This window comes from Athene noctua, chromosome 23, assembly GCF_965140245.1.
Source record: "Athene noctua chromosome 23, bAthNoc1.hap1.1, whole genome shotgun sequence".
In the NCBI taxonomy this organism is placed as follows: Eukaryota; Metazoa; Chordata; class Aves; order Strigiformes; family Strigidae; genus Athene; species Athene noctua.
Window position 1 is genome coordinate 6,843,085 of NC_134059.1, and position 23,606 is coordinate 6,866,690.

Below are 23,606 nucleotides of genomic sequence, written 5' to 3' on the forward strand. Positions count from 1 at the left end.
ATGGCTTGTAAATATCAATTTTCAAAAATAATACAAACTGAAAGAACGTTTAGCTCTTTTATTCTTTGTTATTATCATCTTACAATTTCAGCTCACTTAAGCTTTTAATTGAGTCGATGCATTTTTACAAGATGCTAAGAGCTTTTTATATTGAATTTCATACCGGACTATAATGTTTTTTCCTAAATTAGATTTATGTTGAACTGTTGAATTCATTTCTACTTTAAAAATATCTTGAAAGAGCAGATGAAAATCATACCTCTTACCCTGGTTACTTTGTCATTCCTTTGAGCATGTCTTGCTATACCTGATGCCCTTTCCATCCCTCTTCTAAGAACAGTGTTGCTTATTAAAAGTCTGAAGTCTCTCTGCAGATTACACTAGCTGACAGGATGATTTCTGTCAGGCCTTGACTTACAAAAATTAAAAAGCCTTTGTAAAAGGGGAAAGTGGCTATTGAGAAAAGTGGGTGGAGAAAGTGATTCAATTGAGAAGGAATTGGCCATCCTGCCCAGGGTTATGAAACCAGAAAAATGATTTTTAATTGAACTCTAAGCATTCCCTCTCTAGAGAGGGGCTGTTGTAAGTTCAAGTAGGAGGCTGAACCCAGGACTTTAGCGGGATGTATTTTTCCATTTCATCGTGTCAGTCTCCTGCTGCAGAGCAGCAAGGTCGCAGCAGGACGCAGAGCTGCCTCACTAAGCCAGGTGCAGCCTGTCCTGTCCTGGGCAACGTGGGTAAAATAACTATCAACGGAACAAAGGTGTTCATGGAAACCCTCTTTAACCAGCCTAATCAGATGCTTGATTGATCTACTATTGACCAGACTTAGAAATACCCTTTATAAGGATTTCAGGCTTTGAATCTGTAAGGAGCAGTGTTCTCAGTGTATGAGAAGATGCTCAGTTGAGTATTAATGAGACTAATTCTGTGATGGCAGAGCTGTGTAGCAATATGGGCGAGGCATTCTTTGTGTAGGAAAAAACAAAGCGTAGTGCAGAACAGAGATTTAAATCCCCTCCTGCCTTATGATGTGCTAGATGCTGAGGATATGAACTGAAAGATAAAGACAGATTTGAAAGAATGCTCCATATTACTGTGTGACTCGAGTTGGAGATTCCACGTACTGCATTGCTAGCTAGGCAGAGCTTTTAGGTAAATACAGTGATGCCACCATGGGAATTTAATCACGGGAGTACTGGCTGTAGTATCTCCACGCTGGTAGAACTGTATTTCCACTAGAGGCATATCACTGCACGCTGGAGCCAAGATGGCTCTGTTGTTAGGGCTTCGAAGGAAGATTTGTATTCCGAAAGCAGCTTAAACTTCCCAGTGCAAAGCCTAGGAATGCTGATTGACTTGGTGCTGAGCTAACGCAGGTGGCTGAAGCGAGGAAGCAGCAGCGAGTTGAGGGCGCGGAGCCGCGGGGATGTGTCCCGGGTGCCTGGCAGGCGGGTACCGCCGCTGCCATGGCTACACTCCTGCTTCCCGAGCCAGCAAAGCCCCAGCGAGCTGAGGATGCCGGTCAGAGCCGAAATCCTGCTCATTGTAATACAGCTGGCACCCTGCCCTACCTGAGCAGCGAAAAGGAGAAGGAATGTTTCGACTCATTTTACCCCTAAACCGGCATAATTTTAGTTCTCCGTCGAAATGTTCTTTTTGCCTCTAGAAAGATTAAAACCCCAGTACAATGCTCATTCTGTGAAGTGCTTTAAAAACGAATGTAAATCTATTATTACCAAACCCTCAAGACACGGGTAAGGATTATATAAAGTTCCCCTGCTAATCAATCCTGGAGGAACGTCGTGCTGGTGGTGTCGATGTGCCGCTGTTCCCACGTCCCGTCGCGCGCGGCGGCGCGGGGCTCTGATTCACCCGCTCCTTCAATCGAGTGCCTTGTTTGAAATCATTCTTGGGGGCTGGAGGGAGGGAGGAAAACTGCTGAGCTTTCCAGATCGGAGGCAGTTAAGGATGTGGGACAGTGGCAGAAACTGTTTTATAGCCTCAAAAGCATAAAATCTCCTTTCCCACAAGGCAGGAAGACGCAGGGCTAGTTTGCGTTTTGCTTCCTTCTGTATGGCACCTGACAACTGGGAGTCGCTGGAAAAATACTGCAGTGAGTTGGGGCTGAGAGAGGGTGTCGAAGTTGCGTGGTTGTGAGGAGATGGTAGGTGCAAAATGCTCACCGGCTAACGACAGATCTACATTTTTACAGTGCAGGAATAACGGGACTTGACGACGTTTCTGCTGCTTTGTGTCTGATTGTACTTAGTCTGACTCCAGCTGTGCTCTGCCAGAAATGAAATCCTTGGTCCTCCTGTAGTTTCATTCTTTTTGACTGTTTTTATTAAGCCAGAAATCAAATGCTAATGGATCTTTGTAACTCATTGAAAAAAAGCCTGAAGCCTTATTTTGAAATTACTTTTTTTTTTTTTTTTTCATAAGTGTACTTGTAACAGACAGGGTACAGAATGTTAGGCATGAGGAAATAGAACGCACGCATGAAATACTCCACTGGATAGGCACCTTCTCTTCTTATCCTTTCAAACAACCCCTGGTACCCATCTGCGGGCAAGCCATGGCCTTAACATGACCACCACAAATGCCTCGAAGCCAGAGCCATGGGCCAGAGCAGCCGGGAGTGCCAGCAGCCTGCCCCTGCCCTGCTCGGGCAGCCTGCCTGCCCCACTTCAGTTTTGCTATCTGCTTCAAAGGGAAGCTTTTCTCTTCCAAATCAAGTTGATCTGCTGATCTTTAAGCTTCTGTTCGAGCTGTTTGCCCCTGAGCCTTTCAGCCCTTCTGTCTCTTCGCCTGATCGTTGTGACTTCGAGACAGGGAGCTCACAGAAACCAGATTTATCCTCAAATCTCCTCTTCAAATTCTCCGGTTATTTTTGTAGCTTATACTCTTCGCGTTTTCTTCTGTCCAAATTCGATGCAAAAATGTAACTGATTGAGCAAAATACATAGTTGGGGCTTGGAAAGCAGATTCTACAGGGAAATTCCAAAAAATATGGCAGATTATTTTTTTGCCACAGTGATCACACTTCTTGTTTTCTTCTAAAACGAGAAAAAAAGCTGAAGTATTAATATAGGAAGCAAGAAATGCTGAGACTCTCCGGAGGGACTTAATTCTTGTGAAATTTTTCTTCCAGTGTTGTCAACCAAAGGGACATAAACCACAGACTTTTGGCAGTTTAATTAAAGCCCCGGCCCTGCCATTTTTGTCTGCTGTGTCAGTACACACTGCTGCTGGAGAGCCCGCAGTGGAAACGCCGTTAGCTCCCGGGAGGTTCCCCCCTCCTCCCCCAGTATTGCAGCGTGTATGTACGTGCATCCATTGCTTCTGGATTCTTTACATCTCGCCTGGAAACTGCCGTTGTTACGACCTGTGTAGGACAGGCACTCCCATTGCTAAAATACTGGTTTTCACCTTCAGGATTTGCAGTCTAACTTGGCAATACCAGTCCAGAACTGGAGGAAAGTGGACAGAGTTGGGGAAAGCTGAAGACACAATAATTACTAAATGAGAATCTTTTCTTTATGTTCATTTTCCTAGCTGAATTTTTCAAGGATTTTGTGATTCTAAAGAACGTCCTGTGATGTCTGAAGAGTTATGTGCTATTTATGTATTTTTGAGTGTAAACATGTCCTAATTATAATGTGGACAGCTACCGTACAGCAGAGCATTTTATGTGCTGCCGCACAGTGAAGATAAATATGCTGTTCTGAACTGCAAAATAAGAGATGAAAGAGCTGTAAAAAACCTAGCATTTGCCGGAGCTGTGAAAAATCGGAAAGAAGTGGGAAAAATGACTGCGGGATTGTATAATATTTCAGGGAGAGAACAAATCTGAACTTAAATAATATCTTTATTTGTTTTGTCCCATGCCCCCTCTGCAACCCTGTGTATCATCCAGCGTGGAGGCAGACACACTATTTGACAAGTAAAGTGGGGTGAGAGAGGTTAAGTGAGAGAATAAGCACAGTAGCAGCCTTTTAGTTTGTTAAAACAGATTGCTCATTCAGTTGCCTGTGACGCGGGAGGGAAATGCATTTCCATCTCGCCCTGTCTGCAGAGGAGATGCATGACAGCTTCTCAGATGTCTTAAAAGATGTCAAACATTTGGCTGATTCCACAGTGAAACAATAGAAATTGTGTTGTGGATACGTATGGACCGAGCTTCAGATTTGCCTAGATATATAAACCAGGGGGATTTAGTTCATCCTTTGCACTGTAAATTTCGGTGTAATTCCGCACCTCGCCATTGTGTTCAGAATGCAGTAACCTAAAGATACGATTGAAGAAATTAATTGTCCGCTCACGATCTTGGTTTTTTCCACCTTCACAGAAAATGAAGGAGTATCTGGAAGGCAGGAACCTGATAACGAAGCTCCAAGCCAAGCACGACCTTCTCCAGAAGACCCTGGGTGAAAGTGAGTCTGGGACCCCTCGTCACTGCTATTACCAGGCTCTTGCACTTAGTGAATTAGTCAGCTGAGCGAGCGTAACCCTCTTGGATTACTGATGCAAAGTGGACGTACTCATGTTTTATGAATTTATTTTTCCGATCTGCCTGATGGGGAAGCCAAATGACCTACACAGCTCCTTGATTAATGGTGAACGGAAGGCGCTTAATGAATCACTAATGCGCGTCGCTTGTTTGTTAAAATGGAGCATATGCCCGCTCGTTCATCCTGCCCTCTCCCCACACACCACAGTCTGCTTCTCGCTTCCTAATCTGTGTTGGGGTAAACCTTGTGATTTACAGTTTACGGATTAGTTGAAAAGTATTGCCTTGTTAGGCCGGTCAGAAGTTTTCATTTGCGTGGTAATTTAGCTGTCCCTCACCTCTGTGGGTTCAATCCAGACCAAACTAATGTATGTGAGCGTGGGATTTTATTAGGAGAGTAACAAACAAATTTCAGAGCATGTTGCCTATCTGGAGGGCATTAGTCAAGGGGCAGCAGCCAGAACTGAATATGCATTTGCTATTAGTGTCGGAACAAAGGAAGATTTCTTTCCCTTCATGGTATGGGCAAATCCTGTTGGCCAAACACGCTTAAACTGTGCATCCAAGTTTCCATAGAAACCTGTCTGCCTCGTATTTGCAGAGGAGAAGGTTTTAACAGTCTAAATGTCAGGTCAAAAAAACGGCTCAACTCGTTCCTGGGTTTATATGCTGGAGCAGGGCTTGTGTTTTGATATGTAACTTAACTGGACTCCCCACAGTTTATGGTGTGCAAATCTTCTGAATGAAAACTTAACCAGCATGTGGTCTTTGAAGTGCTTTGCTTTCGGTTTAAAAATGCACTATAAAAGTAAAATACTTATTGCTACAGTAATTAAGAGTTTCACATTTATCAGACACAAACCACTGGAAGGTAAGGAAAGGCTGTTGCCATCGTTTTGAGCTTTATTGTTTCAAGTTGCTCGTCTCTTCAGCCGTCCTGTAGAAAGGGTGGATGAAGCCAAAGATTTGTGTCCTTAGGGTAGTTTTTCTTCTGCCTCTAAATATCTCCAAATGACACCCGTGCTGCCCCTGTGACTAATCACATTCCTGGATCATAGCTGACCTCTGCATACCGAGACCTATTTCCTCTTAACCTGCCTGCCCCTTGAACCCATCTCAGGCTGTGGTGGGGGAAAAAGAAGAGGAAATTAAATGTGATTTCTGTATTGCTATGTAGATTTAAAGGCTGCTTCTGTTTTCTTGTGGTTGCTTTGCAAACCAGAGCTTTCTTTAGTCACTCTGTGAAGGGACCCAGTGTGTGTCAGGGTGAGCTCCAGCAGCTTCTGAAAAAAAATCACTCCTGTCATCTGTGAGATCAAAAGGAGCTGAGAAAGGGAGGTACATTTCATCTCCAAAACCGCATTAGCAGGTTAATGGTACAAACCGGGGACCGTGCCTAGACTTATCCATAAAATGTCACTTAATTGGGAAATGGGCAAATAAAATTCCTTTCACAAGTCCCTGGAGTATGGTTAGAAGCTTTACTGAAAAAATGTGCATACAGCTGCGTGTCTTCAGTCCCTGGAAAATTCATAGTTTTGTTACGATTTTCATTCTTCTTTGCCCCATCCTCAGGTGACATTTATTAGTCCTCTTGCAAATTACCTTAATTTAAAGATGACAAGTTCCAGTAATAAAAATAGCAGCAAGTCTTCCTATCTACAAGTAATTATGTCCCTCCCTACTGTACACATTTGTCACCCTAATGTAGGAGCCCCTTGATGTTACCACAGCCATGTAATTTATATATATGAATATTCTATGATGGAAATGGGACAGATGGCTGGAAATTCTGCTTCAGAATAACATTTTCATGTAAATTATGCACTGTTTTGGCTTTACGTGGGGAGAGGAAAGTGGCTATCGAGATGTGTTCAACTAATTGTCAGCCATCAGCAATTAGACATTTCCCTCGTTCATTCTTCCATCTCCCCAGGAGCAGGAAGACAACTGTAGGGAAGGTGGATTTTCAGCTGTTGTAAATCAGTGTGGTTTCACTGATGATGATCCATACCAGCAAAAAATCTGGCCTGTACAATTTCCCAAAGGCACATACTAGTTTTCTGTCTCTCTTACTCCTTGTTGTGCTATTTTACAATGATGTCTGCATTAGTAGTTGTTAGCTTGGCCGCTTCCTTGCAAACTCAGTGCAAGTTAATGGAACGTTTTTATAAATATGTTTGTGGAAAATACTATTAAACGTCTGTCTCCCAAAAATAGCTTAATGCCAGCACGTTCAGTCTGTGGGCTAACAAATCCGTGAATGTTTTCAGTCTTACTAAATGGCTTTATAAAGTATAATCTCTCGCCCCATCAGTTCCCCTGGGAAGAGGGAGGGAGGGAGAGGTTGACAAGCCCAGTTTTTTGGCAGCCGAAGTCAACAATTAGAATGCACAGGGAACTAATTTTCAAAAACAATACTTTCCAAAGAAAGAGTCCTCGGGCAGCCCGAGCTGTTTGCTGCGTTTCCTGATGGGCTGCAGCAGGGCAGGGCTGGGCTTCGGTGGCCTCCCCAGCAGCGCTCCTGGGGGAGGCAGCCACTGTCTGACCCCCCCTCAGCTGCTCCCTCCCTCTCCGATGGTTTTCCTTCTTCCAAAACTGGCTTTACAAAGCCATTGAAATTATGTTCCCATTCCTCCTCTCCTAATGCTGTATCTCTTTGTCTTTTTTAACAGGTCAGCGGACTGACTGCTCCCTTGCCAGGTAGGTGTGGTTCAGGGGATCATTTTTTTTTAAGGAAAATCTGATGCAAATTGATCACTGCCATTATAGATCTGTTACCAGCCCAGGATATATATCTATTAGAAAAATAGATTAATTTACCTGATTTACAAGCAAATTCCTGCTGGTTAATATGGCTTTAAATACCATCACCAGTACCTACATCAGCGCAAGGGGATGGCGCAGCTTATACCTGTTTAGTAACCTCTGATCAGCTGAGTAATGAGTATTAGTAACCTCTGATCAGCTGAGTAATGAGTATTTCTTTCGGTGCAGTGCCTGCTTAAACACCTCTCCCTGCTTCTGGCTGCAGTTGTGGCCGTACACCTGCTGGCAGGGCTGCCTGTTGCAACAGGCTGGGAAACCGGTTGGGGTTAAAAATAACCAAAGGAGGAAAAAAAGAAAAAAAAAAAAATACACGTGGAAGTCTTGCATTTTTTCTTGCCCCAGTGCATTTAATCCAGATCAGGAAGGGGATGGGCAGGTGTGAGAAAGTGTTCTATTTGGCACTGTCACCCAGAGCAATATTCTTCTAACTAAGGTTTTTATAAACATTTGTATTTCTGGAAGGGAGCTGGGCCCAGTGACTCTGCAGGGTTTATCCACTGGTTGGTGTACGGGGCCGGATAACGTAAATCAGAAAACTTTCTCCTGTTGATGGTTTCTGCTCTGCCGTGGAACTGGATTGCAGCAGTGCAGAGGTCACGGAGAATAAACTTCGCATTTGTAATTAGGACCAATTACAGAACCATAACTAAGCTTCTCCTGTGGGGTTTTTATAAAACATAACAAATCTCCATCTCCAGATTGATGGATTCAAGGGGCTCCGTGGGGCACGAGGAGCTGGAGCAGGGGCTGTGCATCATCCTGCCTTGTTAACAAAAGGAAGGTGATTACTACCGATCAGGAGTCATTACTACTTTTCACATTCCTTACAGCAAAGCAAAGCTGACAGGTCCTAATTAGAGCCTGACATCTGTAATAATAAAATATTATTCATCATGAAACAATTTTAAATATCAAAGAATCATTACTGCTAATAGTTTAAAATAGACCTTATTGTCTGTGACAGCCCATGGAATTTGATTTCTCTTTTTTTTTTTTTATTCAGTGTTTTTGATTTTTATAAAAGGAATTTCCCCTGAATTAACACATTGTACAGTCTTTTTAAAAATCACAGTTCTAATCACCTTATTTATAATTCAGCAGCCATCTGCCCTAGCAGGGAATTGGCTTGAATGATACATTAGGGCCTCTCTACTATCATCTCTCATACTTCATTTTTACAAGAAACTGTAGGAATTTTAAACCCCGGTAATAAATTTTGAGGGGAAAAATCCTGGCAAAGCAAGGCTTTTTCCTATTTTTCTACAATTAATGTCTACCAACATAAATAAATGTGACTGTCATGGTTTATACTGAAAAAGCTTAGCCTGGCTGGTACGTGCTGGTGTTTGAGGAGGTTCATGTTATTTATTTATTTGAAGTCTTATCAGAAACTGTAATAAAGACTCCACGATGGCAGCTGTTAGCAGCACAGTAGGAACCAGCGTGTTCCCACCTGCTTCTCTCTGTAGAGTGGCTCTTTCAGAGAACAGCTATGTGCAATTTATAACAAACTGCATCTTGAACAAGGAGCCCTATATAACGGATTTCCATATGGTTGGAATTAAAATGTCAAGGGTAATCTTTTGTCAAAGCAGTGGACTCCCTTGTGTCTGCTTCATTTTTTTTAGCGATTTAAAGTCACTTAAAATCTTTCTGAAGTTCCGTAAGCTGAACGAGACCAAGTCGTTACGATTGACTTGTATATCTTGCTCCTTCCCTCCTCCAAAATACGCGTGGTTTGGAATATTGAATGAACAAAGTGATGATAATAGAGGATTATCTTGACTTTTCTGTTCTGTTTTTCCCTCCTGCACCGATGGGTGGTTCTGATCTCATCAGCGGCCGGCGCAGCTCCACCGTAAGGAAGCAGGTAATAAACATTTCCTTGAGTAATGAAACGGGGATATGCGTGTGTGCTTGTGTAGGGAGGATAGATGGAAAACAGGGAAGTGTTTTTATCCTTCCCTCCCTCTCTTACTTGGGCCTTTTCAGTCTTGTTCAAGTGGAACTGGCGACTGCTCGCTCAGGAACTGAAATCAATAAAACATGAATCCACAGCCTTGATTGATTTTTTTTCTTTGACAAAAGTTTAAAATAATTTTACTCTGTTTTGAAAGACCTGGAACCAAATAGCCTTGAGCTGTCTGGACAGTCATGGTTTATGGGTTTCATGCTGTTGTTTCTTTGTCCCCTTTGCCTTTATTTTCCCTGGTATCCCACTGCAGTGCTATTAAAGCAGTAACTGCTTGCTCGGTGTGCCTTCATTTAATAAAAATTTACAACAGTGATGCCTTGTTTCCCTGGCTGTGCTGGATAATCTGATGAGCTAAAATGTGTTTCTTTGAGGTAGGGAAAAATCAAAGTATTTCTTGATGATACTGTAAAGACAAAACTTGGCTTGGAATTTAATTTCATGCAGTCTGTCTTAGGGTGCTGCTTTGTAGTTTTTAGGATCTTTGTGTTTTGGGAATGAAGAGAACAAGTTGTAGTTTTGGTGTGCGGAGTCAAACCTTTCTCGTTTTCTGAGCTTAATTGCTGTTCCTTCATTTATGCTCTAAAAATGGTCCTTTCCTGTGCTGAAAACGAAGTATGTCTGTGTCTTGACTGCCATTTTCACAAGTCGTTTTTGAGGTGCCTCGGAAGCATGTTCTGAGCTGAGTCTCTGATTTGGAAACCTAAATTAAAAACTAATCTGTTGGCAGGCACTGAATCCACAGCTTGCAGTAACCTACATGACATCACTTTGCATGCAGTTTTAATGGGTTTTTTTGATTGTGACCTAACAGTTTAAAACATAACTGCTCTGAGTGTATTCATCTCTGCTGGGGACACAGAATATGTGCTTCTCTGATTTCCTGCTGTCAAACTCAAAAATAAGTCTGGGGGGGTTATAATGCTGTCTGGATGATTATTAATAAAGCATGTCCTCGGGGGCCAGTTGAGCAGCAGAATGGCTTCTGAAGTATTCTTAATTGGTGGGTGTTGTTTTGTACAGCATATAGAAAAGGAGTTCTCACTGCCTGTGGCTAATTAGTAGAGAAATTATTGTCACTAAATGTCCAAGTTCTATGATGTTTCAATAAAACGACAAACCCATTAAACCGAAATAAGTTAGGAAAATGGTTGAACTGGGCTTTACATATTTTTGAGCAGAAGACTGTCATCGTTTTGAGCTGATTGAAATGTGGGACTGTAGCATCCTTACCAGTGAGCAATTGGATATAAATTAGAGGCATTGCTGTCCAGAACTGTTGTAGAAGGGACTATACATAAACAGAAACTTGGAAGTTTCACTCAAATGGTAATTTCAATCATTGGCATCTGACCTTAAGCAAACTGCAGCATTTCTGTTGCTTAGTCGCCGTTCCCCCAAGTGGGAGGAATAACTGCAGACCGTGCAGAAATTCAGTTGTCTGAAAAGTAAGCTGTGATCCTGCGAAGCAGAGGCTAGGGAATTGTAAAGTCTTGTTTCCATACTGAAAATCTCAATGTTGTTTAAGATGGAAACTGGCAATCTAGAAGATGTTACTGTGTTTGGGCCTTGGACTGGCAGCAGTGTTTTCCATGAGCAGGCACCTCTGTCTGCACCTTATTTAACGGCTTGTGGCTGTAGGACACTGATGGGCTGTTTACTAAACACACCTGGAACTGCGTGGAAGCAGAATAGGGCAGATGAGAGGACAAATTTGCTTTCCGTTCTTTTTTTTTTTTTTCTTTTCCTTCCCCTCCACTTGTACCATCACTCTGCGTTCTGACTGCTCTTCTTGTTTGAATTTCTCGTCGTGCAGGATTCCTCACAAGCCATTCCCCTGGTCGTGGAGAGCTGCATACGATTCATTAGCAGACATGGTGAGTTTATGGACAAAAGGCATCCTGTAGTATTTCTTCTGTAAAGTGAATGGTGATGTAGAAACCTTCTGGAAAATGTGCAGCATAGCTCAGGACGTGGTGCTTGTGCAGAGGAATCCTGCAGATTGCAATAGAAAGAAAGTCACACTGACTTTTTGACTACATCGTTGTATTGAGCGCGTGATCCCTTTTCCAAATAACTGACCTTGCAGATGCTCTTCCAACAATATCCCTTTGTTTCTTGTAAAATAAGGTTTCATCCTTAGATACCACTCATGCCTCACCTCCACTCACCTTGCTTTAAGCCCTGAAACGTGGCCTTCACCGACAATAAGTATGCTCTTCCTAGAGGAGGAGGAATGCTCTTTAAGTATCTGAACGTAGGAGGTCAAGCAGTGAATTAATTGCTTTTACTTATTGCCTCAGTGAGATGATTTATACCTGATTTGAATGTTAACTCCACAGCCTTGAATGCTGGAAAAGATTTTATATGTTTATTGTCATTTGTTTTCACTTCTAATCGATATAATTTGTTAGTAGCACGTGAAACAGCTGTTAAGTAACATATGTAGAAAGAGGTTGTATTTATCTTCATTAACCAAGACAGAGCCAGATAGTAGGCCCTGTTTCATTTTCCTTGTTTAATTAACACTTTAGAAACTATAATCTAGAGTCCCATTCTCATCATCACTTGGATAGAACCAAGTGCTGGAATCCTTCATTAAGGCCATACTTGGACGTTTGCTGGAAAAATCATTGAAACCACGGTGCAGTGTGAACCAACACACAACAAATCGGGGCCATCAGGAGATTTAATTTTTTTTAAACTCGTGTTACTGGGTTAGCTTAGATCCCCAATGGAAAGATTTTTCAACATGTTCAACTGATTTTTGCACTGAATGTCAGATCGTGGCGTAAAGGTACGGTCTGGAGTCAGGAGGAATGTGCTTTTCTACAACAAATCCATGTTAGGCAGAAGAAATCATAAAGCTGCCTGCCTGACGCACTTACACTGCAGGAATGAATTTTGTTGGAGGTAGCCTGACTGACATTTCTAAATGTTTTGCTGCGTAGGTGTGGGATAAATGTCATTTTCATTCTTGCTTCTTCTGCACTTGGGATTGTTTCTTTTCACTGTTCAGAGCTGTGTGTCACAGCTACCAGACACAGGCACCTCCTGCAAAGGTTTCATTGCACTGCGATAAAAACTCTCGCAGAAATTGAGAGGAAGAGGCCACAGATGCCTTCGAGGGAGCTTATTAGTTTATAGCCATTATTATATATATAAAGCAAAGACCTTGCAGCGTTCTTTGTTTCAGAAAGTCTGCGGTTAAAAGGCTTGTGAACGGGAGTTGATCTCCCTTCGTTCAGCATGTACTTTGTTCAGTAGTAGATTTGTAACGGCCGTTGCTCCTCTTACGTGTGCCAACAAAATGGTGATGATGGGTGGTATATTGGAACAGCTCGCCTGCTCGATAATTGCTTTTAATGACATTGCTAATGCTCACTTTTTAGCAGGAACGTCTTAAAGACTATCCTGAAACCCTAGATAGCAGGTCGTGCTGGGGTAATTAAATGCTTCCATTTCAATTGGCTGATTTGCTCTGGGCCTGTGTGGTATCACTCTTGCAAAATAAACTCCTTCCTTCTGGAGTTAGCCATATTTTACTTCTGGCCGATACACTGTTAATTTATTACTTTCTCTGTGTTGTAAAATCCTTTGGGGAACCTTCAGAGTAAAAGATAACATGCATGGCTGTTATAACCCAGTTATTCTGTCAGTTTACAAAGAAGCGTTAATATTTTTTCTCCGTGTGCTGAGTTCTGTTTTTACGTATTCTGTATGTGCCTGGACATAGAAAGGAAGGCTGGTTTTTAAACCCACATGCTTTTGCCTGCGTTGCTTATGTTTCCTTTATCATACAGGCTGCAGCTGATGAAGGTGCCAGCTTATCTTATCTTACTCTTATCAACATCTCTCATTGTCTTACAGGTTTGCAGCATGAAGGAATATTCAGAGTGTCTGGGTCACAAGTTGAGGTGAATGACATAAAAAATGCATTTGAGAGAGGTAAGGAAGATCTATTCCAGTATCTCAGAAACTATTGCCAAATGGTACGAATTTGTTTCAATATTGTGAAGTGGCCTGGTTTGAATGCAACTTGCTATATTTTGTTCCTTTGATTCCTAAATGAGTCGAGCCCCAACGCTTCCCTGGTGCTCATTAACCTTGAATACGCAGGTGTTTGGCGTTATGCTTTCTATCTTGTAGAGTGTCTGTATAGCAAATATTCTGAATTCCATCTTCTCTCTTGTCTGATAGCTTATTGATTATTTGTAACACTAAAGGACACAGAGAATTTCATTACTGGGTGTAACTGCATTTTCCTACCCTCTCCCCCCAGCTCTTTGTGAATAGACTGGCTGCTAGAGGATGAAATTCTGTTTTCCATGTTTTTGAGGAACAGCTTGTCTTCATTTATTCTAAATATCAGCGAGAGAGTAAATTTCAAGACACTGCTAACTTGACATAGCTGTTAATAGATTTGATTTTCTGTGTCAAGAGCCATTCCCTACAAAGACAAAGAACGGCTGGGAGCCTCCTGACTCATCAGCTTCTCGCTGGGCTGTTCTCCCTCGCAGGGCAGGTTCAGAGGCACTTGCTCTTCAGGCATCCTCACAGCCCATCTCCCCAGTCTTGCCTGGGTCGCTGAAAACACCAGGGCTTCTGTTAATTCCCTGAACACACCCCTCTAAAATAATACAGTTAGTGCGTTTTTATGCTTGCTGTTGGAGGAGGTGAGTGGTAGGTAATTAATTAGGCATAGCAAGTTTATTTTGCTTTTGGGAAGAGAGAAGTTTAATGAATGACGTGTGAAATGTGGCACCTGATTTCACCTGTCCTCATCTGCCTCTACCTGAGAATTAAAATCCTCAGGAACAGAGGAAGCAGAAATGTGTATCATAGGCTGCAGGTAAAGGCTCGATACCAGAATCAGACGCTTTTTTACGTAAAGGGAATACCAGTCACAGGAAAATAGCCAGTTTTTCCAGCACTACCATGCAGAAATAAAAGGGTGATTTTTGTTGTTGTTGTTGTTGTTTTGTTTCCCTTCATCTCGCTTGTCTCTGTAAAGCATATGATATACAGAACTGACAAAGTTAACAATAATGTCTCTGCAGTTTATTACTTCATCCAGAACCCTTGGTGGCAGTTAATACCAAGGATAATGCTCTGGATTGTAGTGGCCCATTTATTATCCTGTGTGTTATTAAGATAATAGGCAAGCTTTGGTAATTTCAGTCACATAATGGATATATATAGCTTCAATTTGAGGATTGTCCCATCATTAAATCTAATTATATCTGATAGGGAGTTTTCCCTAGGGAACAACTCCTTAAGTGGGCATCTTTTCTTTTGTACTACGGACAAACTGGCATATCTATCTGCAGCGACAAATTCTCTATCCCAGAAACATTCCCCCCACACACACCTTCAACATAAAGTGTCTGCACCCTCCCGAGCCACGTGTGTGATGCTCAGTGGCCTCTTGAGTATCAGCTGAATCCAGCTTGGCTTCAGGTGGGAGTGTGCACAAAAACCTGCTCCCGGGCTCGTGTAATGTTCCCCTCCGTGGCGCATCTGCGGAGTTCGCACCCTACCAAGATATCCTGAGCGCAGAGCCTGGAAGCGTTACTGCTGCTCCAGGAGCAACACCACCCTCTGTGGGCGTGAGCCAGGCGCTGGGGTGTCAGACTGGGATCTCTTTGGTAAAAACCTGTCCCACATCTCCTGGGATGGCTGTCAGAGGCGTCCCTGCTCGACAGCGATGCACAGGAGGGACTCTCTCTACCTCCCGCTGGTTGTAGTGCAGTTGGAGTAGGTGGGATTAACTCTGTGCAGCATAAAGTCTTTTCTCCAGCTGAGGTGCAGCCTTCCAGTCTGATACTTTACTCCAGTATTCTGATTTTTCTTCCCTGCTTTTCTTTGCTTGTCACAAAGGGGAAGACCCACTGGCTGGGGACCAGAATGACCATGACATGGATTCAATAGCAGGAGTTCTGAAGCTCTATTTTCGAGGGTTGGAGCACCCTCTCTTCCCCAAGGATATCTTTCATGATCTGATTGCTTGTGTCAGTAAGTATATGAAGATCTGAAAAGAAATAGGATTCATTTTTCTGATCTCCCACTTTTCTCTCCACTCTGCTCCCTTTTTCCTGACTCCAAATAAGCTTGTTGTGGTTACTTTGGTTGGGTTTGTGTTGCACTGCTATCCTAGTCTCTGTTAGCTGGAATCTGGGCAGTTACCTGGTCACAGCCATCCTTATTCTGATAGCAATTTTTTTATCAATGAGCAAGGAGATAGAAATGAATAGATTTTTAAGGGCTGTGTCATGGATTTTTCTGAGAGTTCTTCGTGACAGGACTCAGAATGAAACAAAAGCCTTCACTTCTGGAAAAGAATCTTTCAGCCCTCTCATCCGACGGTGCCAGAAATGCCCCCTCAGACGTGGGGATCACTAGCAGGGTTTCTGGCACTGTGAGCTTCCCCTAACATGGACTGGATGTCTGCTGCCATGCCTCTACGTGCTCGCTTTAGCTGGCTGTAGTAGTCCTACACCTTTCGGCTTCGTGACCACGAGGGGCCATCTGTTGCCTCCTGTTAAAGAATATCAGTCATGAGGGCAGTCACAGTCGAGTTGTTAACATTTTTGATGGTTTCTAAAGGTGGTTGTGGCAGGCAGAGGGTTGTTTGTGTTTTTTGTACATGAACAACCTCATTTTCAATGGCCTGACTATTACCATGTCCTTGAGAACTGGAGAATGATTCTATTGTCCAAGCAGTGAAATGGCCTTTGCGGTGGCAGCCTTTGAAGTAAAGCAGAAGATAACTGTTTCTGAAAGGGCTCGTGGTTTTCTTCTCCTGATAAATGCATTTACAGAGCTGAATTCACATTATATGAAAAGTAAAAATCTTCTTCCAAATAAGTTCTCCCTTCTGAGATGATTTATGCTGCCCACTTATTTCTCAGTAGGCTGCTGCACACAGAGCTTTTTGCCTCACCCTTTAACTATGTTAATTTTCCTTTGAGTGTTATACAATTTCTTTTTTTAAACACCCACCTTTCTAAGCTAACTTGAATGAGCTATTGTGCCAGAACTATTGAAACAGATGACATCCAGTGCTCCCACGCTAGGAAGGAACTTGCAGTGAAGTTTCACGTGTTCGGGGACTTTCGTTGTCAAAGGCTTCGCCAGCAGGTTCTGCAGCCTTTGCATTCCCGTGCCAGGCAGTGCTGGAGGATCCGGGGAATGGGCAGACCCTTCCTTCCTCCTGCTGCTCTGCTGGCTGCCCTTCTTAACAGTTTGCACAGCCATCACAGTGTGCATTTGGACTCAGTGTCACATTGTGGGTACGGTGATACGATGACTCTGGTGCTTTTTCTTCCTTTCAGCAATGGACAATTTACAAGAGAGAGCGCTCCACGTCCGGAAGGTGCTTCTGAACCTGCCGAAAACCACCCTGATTGTAATGAGATACCTCTTTGCATTCCTCAATCAGTGAGTATCCTTGCGAGCACCATGGCCCCGCTGTAGGACTTGGTGTAAACATGATAAATGGCAGAACCAGCCCTAACGTTGCTGCGTGTGATCTGAGCAGCAGGTCAGGGTACAAATGCCACAGTAACTTGCTATTGCATCTGCCTTGCTGGGCTTTTCAGCCTTCCTGAGCAGTTCAGCCTTGCTGAAATTCATCCGAATGCGATCTCAAAGGAGTTCTAGAAATGAAAGTGAACAGCGTGCTGTAAATCCAAGCAAAAAGTGATACACAAGAGTCAGAAACTGGGTTCCACGCCAGCGAGGAGAACTATGTACTAAGTAGTGTGAGTGGTGGCGAGTGTATTTTTATAAAACAGCCCACTCCATCTGGCTGGTTCATTGGATAGCTTGGCAGCAAGGAGTCAGTAGTTTGCTCCAGTAACGTGGTCTTGACACTTGAGGTGGCATGAAGGAAACATGTCCTAACCAAAGCTTATATATACATCATGGAAGCCCTTGGGGTACCATTTAGGTGAAAGAGAAAGACGGTATTTTGACCTAACAGACCTGAGGTTTGCTGTCTGCTTTCGTAGAGCTTCAGTTCATCAGCTACTTTCGATGAACATCTTATTCCTTACCTAAAAACTGTTAGGGTTTGAGTTTTTTCTAGAAGATATATATTAACACGGAACAGGACATTTACTAAACCTATCCATGTATTCAAGTGGTTATTTCTGTTTGGAAAGGAGGGGGTTTGTTTCACAGATGTCACTGCTGGAGTCACTGAAATGTGACTTTCCACTCTCAGTAGCTTTTAATTATTTTGAGCAGTGATCTAGAAAACAGGGCGTTTCAAGGGGAATTGTAACAGAACTTAGTTTTCTGTTTAATCTTTAACTGGTACCAGAAAGGCTTAAATGGTGGGTCTGGGACAAAAGTTAGTGAGGTGAAAATTGTGTTTTAAAAAATGGCACCGTATAGAAATTTTAAGACTCAGTTTTGCTGGGAAATCCTCAAAAAGAGTCCCAGAGAAGGCTCACTTGAGAGGCTCCTGGGCCTTGGAGGAAGGGTGTAACACTCTGGTCACTTGATCACATGTGCTTGGGCAGAGGGGACCTGATAATTCTGGTATTGAGTGTTGGGCTGCGTGTGGGCTATGAACAGCAATAATACCCAAAAATTAAAGATGAAGATTAATGTCCTCCCCTTGTAAAGTCAGCAAAGACTTTTCACATAGTCTTGAGCTTTGAAACTCCCCTTGCAATTTCTATTTCTCTGTAAATGCCATCAGGATCTCATTTTTTACACGGACCCAGAACATTCACATCCTGGCCAATCAGCTTTAAAGAACAGAAAGCCCAAAGCAAACCTTTGAGCTCAGCTGTGTGTTCTGCAGCAGATGACGATGGTGATAATGTTGTTTTCTGCTGTTAACCCTCCTCCCCGCTTCTGTCTTTTGCAGTTTATCTCAGTTCAGTGAAGAGAACATGATGGATCCCTACAATTTAGCCATCTGCTTTGGGCCAACACTGATGTCTGTGCCTGAAGGTCATGATCAAGTCTCTTGCCAAGCTCATGTCAATGAATTGATCAAAACCATCATCATCCAACATGAGAACATCTTCCCAGGACCCAGGGAGCTGGAGGGTCCAGTCTATAGCAGAGGTGGAAACACTGAGGATTACTGGTATGATAAAGACCACTGAGGACAAGATGAATGGGTGGATATTTATTTACGGATTAGCATGCTACAGTCATGCGTTCTGTGTTGTCTAATTCTAGATTTGGGCATCTGGCCCAGCCTTTCAAAAATCTGTTTTATGGAAGAGGAGATGGCTCTGGAGAGTCATCAACTTAAAAGAAATAAGCTCGTAGAAAGTAGCTGTTCAGTTGTCAAACCTAACTCATTTATCTTGAAGGGTAAGGTTGTGTAGGGATTTTCTTGGATGTTCTGGTATGGTAGCTGCCAAAATCAGTCTCCCTTCCTCCCTCCCTCCCTCCTTTTTTTTTTTTTTTTTTTTTCCCCTGCTTTTGCCATTTTTCTCTGCCTGTCTTGAATGCCTTTGCTTCAGACACAGGGGTCACTTGCAACTGAACCTAGAAAGCTGTGGCATGGTTTAATTTTCAGGGCAGCACTTGATGGTGGGGGAGGGAAGAGGCAGGAATGCAAAATCACCATTTCCATCCAGCTTAAAGCTCAAGAGGCCCGGCCGCGTGTTCAGTCTGAAAGCCACATCTGGAAGCAATTCAGCCAGAGCGGCTCCTGTCATCTGGGGTGGAAGGTTGGGGAGTGGGGGAAGGAAAGGAGGTGTTTTCTTTCCTACTGGCCAAGCTGATCTCTCCCTCTGAAAATGAGGAATGTTAAATTGTGTCCTGCTTCTCCCCCTGCTTCTTCCCTCCTCCAGTGTCCCAGGAATGCAAATGATTATTTTCATATACTAAAATAAATACATTTTTTAAATTAAGTCACTCTGGTGACAGAGCTAGCCTTGTTTCCCTGACTTGTTTCAGAGGAGCTTTAACTATCAGCTCCCTCCATGTACGTGTGGTGAGGAGAGGCTGCTCTATACTAACTGCTCTATGCAGAAGACTTGCCAGAGCCTCTTTTGGCAATTCTGTTAATTTTACCCTTCACTCTGATGTTTTTAGCTGATGTTATCCATGAAAGAATGATTGAGAAAAAAAAAAAAAAATATTAAAGAATCTTTATGACCTTAAGGAAACACATTAACTTTGACAAGAGCTTTTGTCCCAGGAGGTGAAGGGAATAAAAATGTAAAATGTCCAGTACACTCGGTATGGGTGACACTTCACGTGAGTATGTAGGAGGCAAAACATCCTGGAAGGGGATATCGGTTTCCTGAAGGCATTTGGTTTTTCTTCGTTGCCCTTCCTAACCACCCTGACCTGAGCCCCTGTTGAGCAGAGAAGGGTAGAAGCAAGCAAGGGAGACTTTAATAAAGCCAGGAAGAAGCATCTGGTTCCCATTCAAGCCTTCTTATAGCGCTGGTATTTAGAGAGTCGTTAGTTCTTGCCCACAGGGCTCCTCGCCGCAAAGCCTGCGAGCAGCAGTGTGAATCCTCCTCCTTGGGCTGATTCATCGGGAGCGGAGCCTGCGACGTTCGGAGTCACCCGGTGCCACTTCTCTGGGCTGAGCCGTCCCTGTGCCAGGGAACTCGCAGACGGAGCTTTGGCCTGGCGGCTGCCCGGGCTCGGTGCCACGGCTCGTGCGCTCTGCGCTTCCGTGCCGGCGCTCTCCCCGCGAGCGGCACTCGCCTCGCGTCGGCAGCTTGCCCCGGACAGAGGAGGGGAGGGCAAGGTTCAGAGTTTACGACAAATTCAGGGCTGTGCTGCAGGCAAGCCTTGAAATGCGGCCTTTGAGTCAAGCCTGGGACTGGGCTGCGTCTGCCTGTCGGTCTGAGGCAGCCCGAGGAGCGCCCGGGAGGCCCCCGCGTCCCGCACGTGAGACCGTCGGCGTCGCGGGCAGCCGACAGCTCGCCGATGCTCAGCTGGCACCGTGTCCTCTGGCCGTGGATGCTGTTGGCACCTCCAGAGCCCTGGGGTGAAACCAGCAGCCTCAGGCTTCCCACCCCGGCATCCCAGAGACCGAGCCTGCAGCAAGGACAGGGTTGCTGGTGGAAGGGCTGCTGGAGGCAGCGATAGGAAGAGGCCCGAGGTGCTCTGTGCGGTGCCGGGATCTTTAGCGTTGGCTGTACGCGACATTACTTCACAGTCTGTGTGAAACTTTAGCCCTCAATGCTGTGTTCCTCCCGGGACCTCCGTTTGGCTTCAGATTCTTCTGTAAACTTTATTAAGTAGCATGAAGGCTTTGCAAAGGATGGGAAAGGTTGATTCCTGAGGCACTGACTCAGAAGACTGTGGGGCAGCTTCATGTCACGTGGATTAAGCATAATGAGACACCAGAATTATTCAAACATTTTACGCCTCCTTTTCCATTTTTTTTCCTCTTTAAAAGAGTACAGGAGGTAGATCACCAAAGGGAGAGCACTTCACATCCGTGATCACTTTAACTGTTGCAAGGTCAAAACGAGGGATGAAGTTATTACCGTGTGAAGAGAATTAGAAGTCACCTTTAACGAGTTACAGTGTAAGAGTGCAGCAAATGCATTTTGACTTTAGCAACAGCATCTGATAGACAAGGAGCAAGCACTTTTTTTTTTCCTCTAAGACGACCAGGCAGGGCAGGCAGCGCTGCCAGCTGGCAGCAGGTCTGCAGAGCTGCTTGGGAGAGGCAGTGGATCCTCTTCCAGTTTCCTTTCTGCTCCTGTCCTGAGGGAACTGCTCATGTAGCTTCTTACAAAAACATAACTTTGGTTGCCACTTGTTGTCTATTGATCCTTTCAAAGCTTTTCTTCGTGCAAACATAACCGAGTACTCTTGGTGAAGTTTAGGTGCTCTGTAAATAAAGATTCCAGGCAATCATCTGGCTTTGGGAGTCGTTCGGTGAAATGAATGGCACGATTTAAGATTGTGATGAAAGGGAAGGAGGGAGATGACAAACTCAGACCTGGAAATATCATTATGAATCGAGAAATAATTTCCCCCAGGAAGTGGCAGCTATCTCATCAGTCATCTAATGAGCTAATTAGAGCAGTGGAGAATACGGCTGAGGGAATAATTCTGGCACGGCAGAGAGGAGCTAGACCCAACATGCCACTGCTGTCTGACTTCTTAACATCTCCAGAGGTCCGGGATATAAGATCTGAACTTGGACTTCCCTGACAGCATACAAGAAGGTCAACAAAGATGTTTGGTTTGCTTGATCAAATAAGAACTCAGGCTTAGTCACAGTGACTTTGGTACGTGCAAACGCATCCACAAAATGTCTGTCACAGCGGCACCTAGGTATTGGCTTCCAATACAGATGATCCTAGATAAGTTATCTTTGAGTTTTGTAAATGAGGAAACTCAATTTCTACCACTAAAGCACCGTTTGTTTCCTTCTGTCATAGTGAAAGTCCTCACGGAGAGAGAGCCTCCACAGAAGACTCGGTTCAGGACGTGACGGCTGAACACCACACCAGTGATGATGGTATGCAAAGTCTATTAACTCCTTGGTTAACTGGTGCAACCTGCTGTGGGGGAGGCAGAGAAGGTAGTGCCTTGCAATTTAAGTTCAAAGTTTAGATCCAAAGCGGTGTTCAAATCGGAACAGTCACTTGAAACATCGCATACAGCATTTGATGCCAAAAAGTGAAAAGGTCTGGCGTGAACAAGGATCTTCAGAAGTTACCTGACTGTTTTTAAAGTATCCCTTTTTTCAAGGGCATCTCATCTTAGCAGCAGGCCTGGGCACACTCCCTGCTTGCATGGCTGACTGAGCTCATCTGTACTAGAGAAGGATCTTCAAGTCACAGGGGAAGCGTGGAGCCAAAGCCTGGATGTGTTTCAGCATGTACTCCCGCTCCCCTCTGCGTGTGCCAGGCCTTTCCCCTTTCCGTAGCTTTGGCAAGGGTACTGGGAGTGCTTTAAGCCCCAGTGGTTCTGCTTTAAGGAAGCAAGCAGAGTAAAATGAAAATTTTGTCTTCCACTGAGAGCCAGGTTTTAGAGTAGAGGGTCCCAGTGGTCCCTCCCATTGATAATTTTTGGCTCTCCTTGGGGGAACTCTGCTACATTTCTTGTCTGATCAGTGAAAAAGGGGGCCAACGCTGAGATTTTCATGGTAGTTCCTAAGGAAAAGGTGACACTTAGAGTGTCTGTGGCTGATACTTTCAAAGCTGCCTCCTGTGATGGGGAGCAGCTGCATGGGAGCCCCATCCAGGGCAGAGACAAGGTTACGTTACTGATGGGAAATGGTGATCCCCAGAATACTGACCAGCACGTAAAGCAGAGTGACCAAAACAGGACAGACTGGGTTTATTCTTGAGTTTGGCCCCTTGCAATTGTCTGAGTAAGTCCTGCGACGGTTTTCCTGGTTACGGCCGCAGTTGTAAAGGTGGGAAGAAGGTAACGTTCCCTTAAGATGAGGTGACATCCTTTTTGAGCTGGTCTTTAGGAGTTTGCTCAGTTGCCCTGCCACGTGCTCCTGTGCTGCTTTTTGCTCTCTTCGCTCCAGCAGTTGCTTAACAAACCTTTCCCATGGCATTGCTGTGCTCCAGCTGGCTTCGTGGTGTTCACACACCAATAACAAAGTAAATGATGTTGAGCACTGCGAGAAACACTGGAAAATCAGTTCTCCCTCGGCAAGGTGAAGCACTGTCAGGGCAACTCCTCACCAAGATTGTTGGGAAGAAACACAAAGCCTACAGGAATGAAACATGAGTTCGCTGTCTGTCTCGAACAGAGCGTTCTTTCTGAAAAGTGTTAGCTTTTTAATAATGCATGAAAACGTGTCCTTTTTGAGTTTGTACCTAAAGAAGGAGCAATTTCATTGCTGTAATGAAGGAAGGACTAACTCGTCCTGTATCTGTAAAACCCAGGACTTAAAGCCTGCAGGGTGATACGCCACCAGGGTGTGTACTTGCATGGTTTCCGTATGGGATTTTTAGGTCACTGATGTGGCTGAGAGGGTACAATGATGAGAAAATGAGCAGTTAGAGATTAGAGAAGGACAACGTTTTACAGCCTCTGGGAACTAGATTGCGTGGGGCCCCCGAGCAAGGTAAAATTCGGAGGCTTTTTGGATGGAGTTCTGCAACCTACCCGGAATATTCCATAGGAAGCATTTGGGAGGGAGCGTTTGGCACCGAAGCAGAGGAGGGAGCTGGGCCTCTATCTCTTTGAGGGAGCAGCAGGGTCTGGCTAACTGAGGAGTCTCACGTCCTTCTCATTGAGCTGTGCAGCGTCACACCTCGGGGATACTTGTCCAAGGGCGGCGTACAACTCCGCGACTCAGCGGGATGGATGTTCTTG

At 44.2% G+C, this 23,606-nt stretch overlaps 1 protein-coding gene across 4 annotated transcripts in view; it reads left to right on the top strand.

The window, feature by feature from the left end:
* SRGAP2 (SLIT-ROBO Rho GTPase activating protein 2) overlaps positions 1-23,606 on the top strand; it is a 111,035-nt gene that overhangs the window by 74,462 nt on the left and 12,967 nt on the right. For 3 of the 4 annotated variants that reach the window (XM_074925227.1, XM_074925228.1, XM_074925230.1), the window contains exons 10-18: positions 4,352-4,436; positions 7,189-7,216; positions 9,182-9,212; positions 11,131-11,191; positions 13,185-13,262; positions 15,195-15,329; positions 16,649-16,754; positions 18,196-18,420; positions 21,707-21,786. In XM_074925227.1, coding sequence (XP_074781328.1) covers positions 4,352-4,436; positions 7,189-7,216; positions 9,182-9,212; positions 11,131-11,191; positions 13,185-13,262; positions 15,195-15,329; positions 16,649-16,754; positions 18,196-18,420; positions 21,707-21,786 — 829 coding nt within the window. Of the gene's footprint in view, positions 1-4,351; positions 4,437-7,188; positions 7,217-9,181; positions 9,213-11,130; positions 11,192-13,184; positions 13,263-15,194; positions 15,330-16,648; positions 16,755-18,195; positions 18,421-21,706; positions 21,796-23,606 lie in introns of all 4 variants that reach the window. The other variant, XM_074925229.1, reaches the window with a different exon arrangement.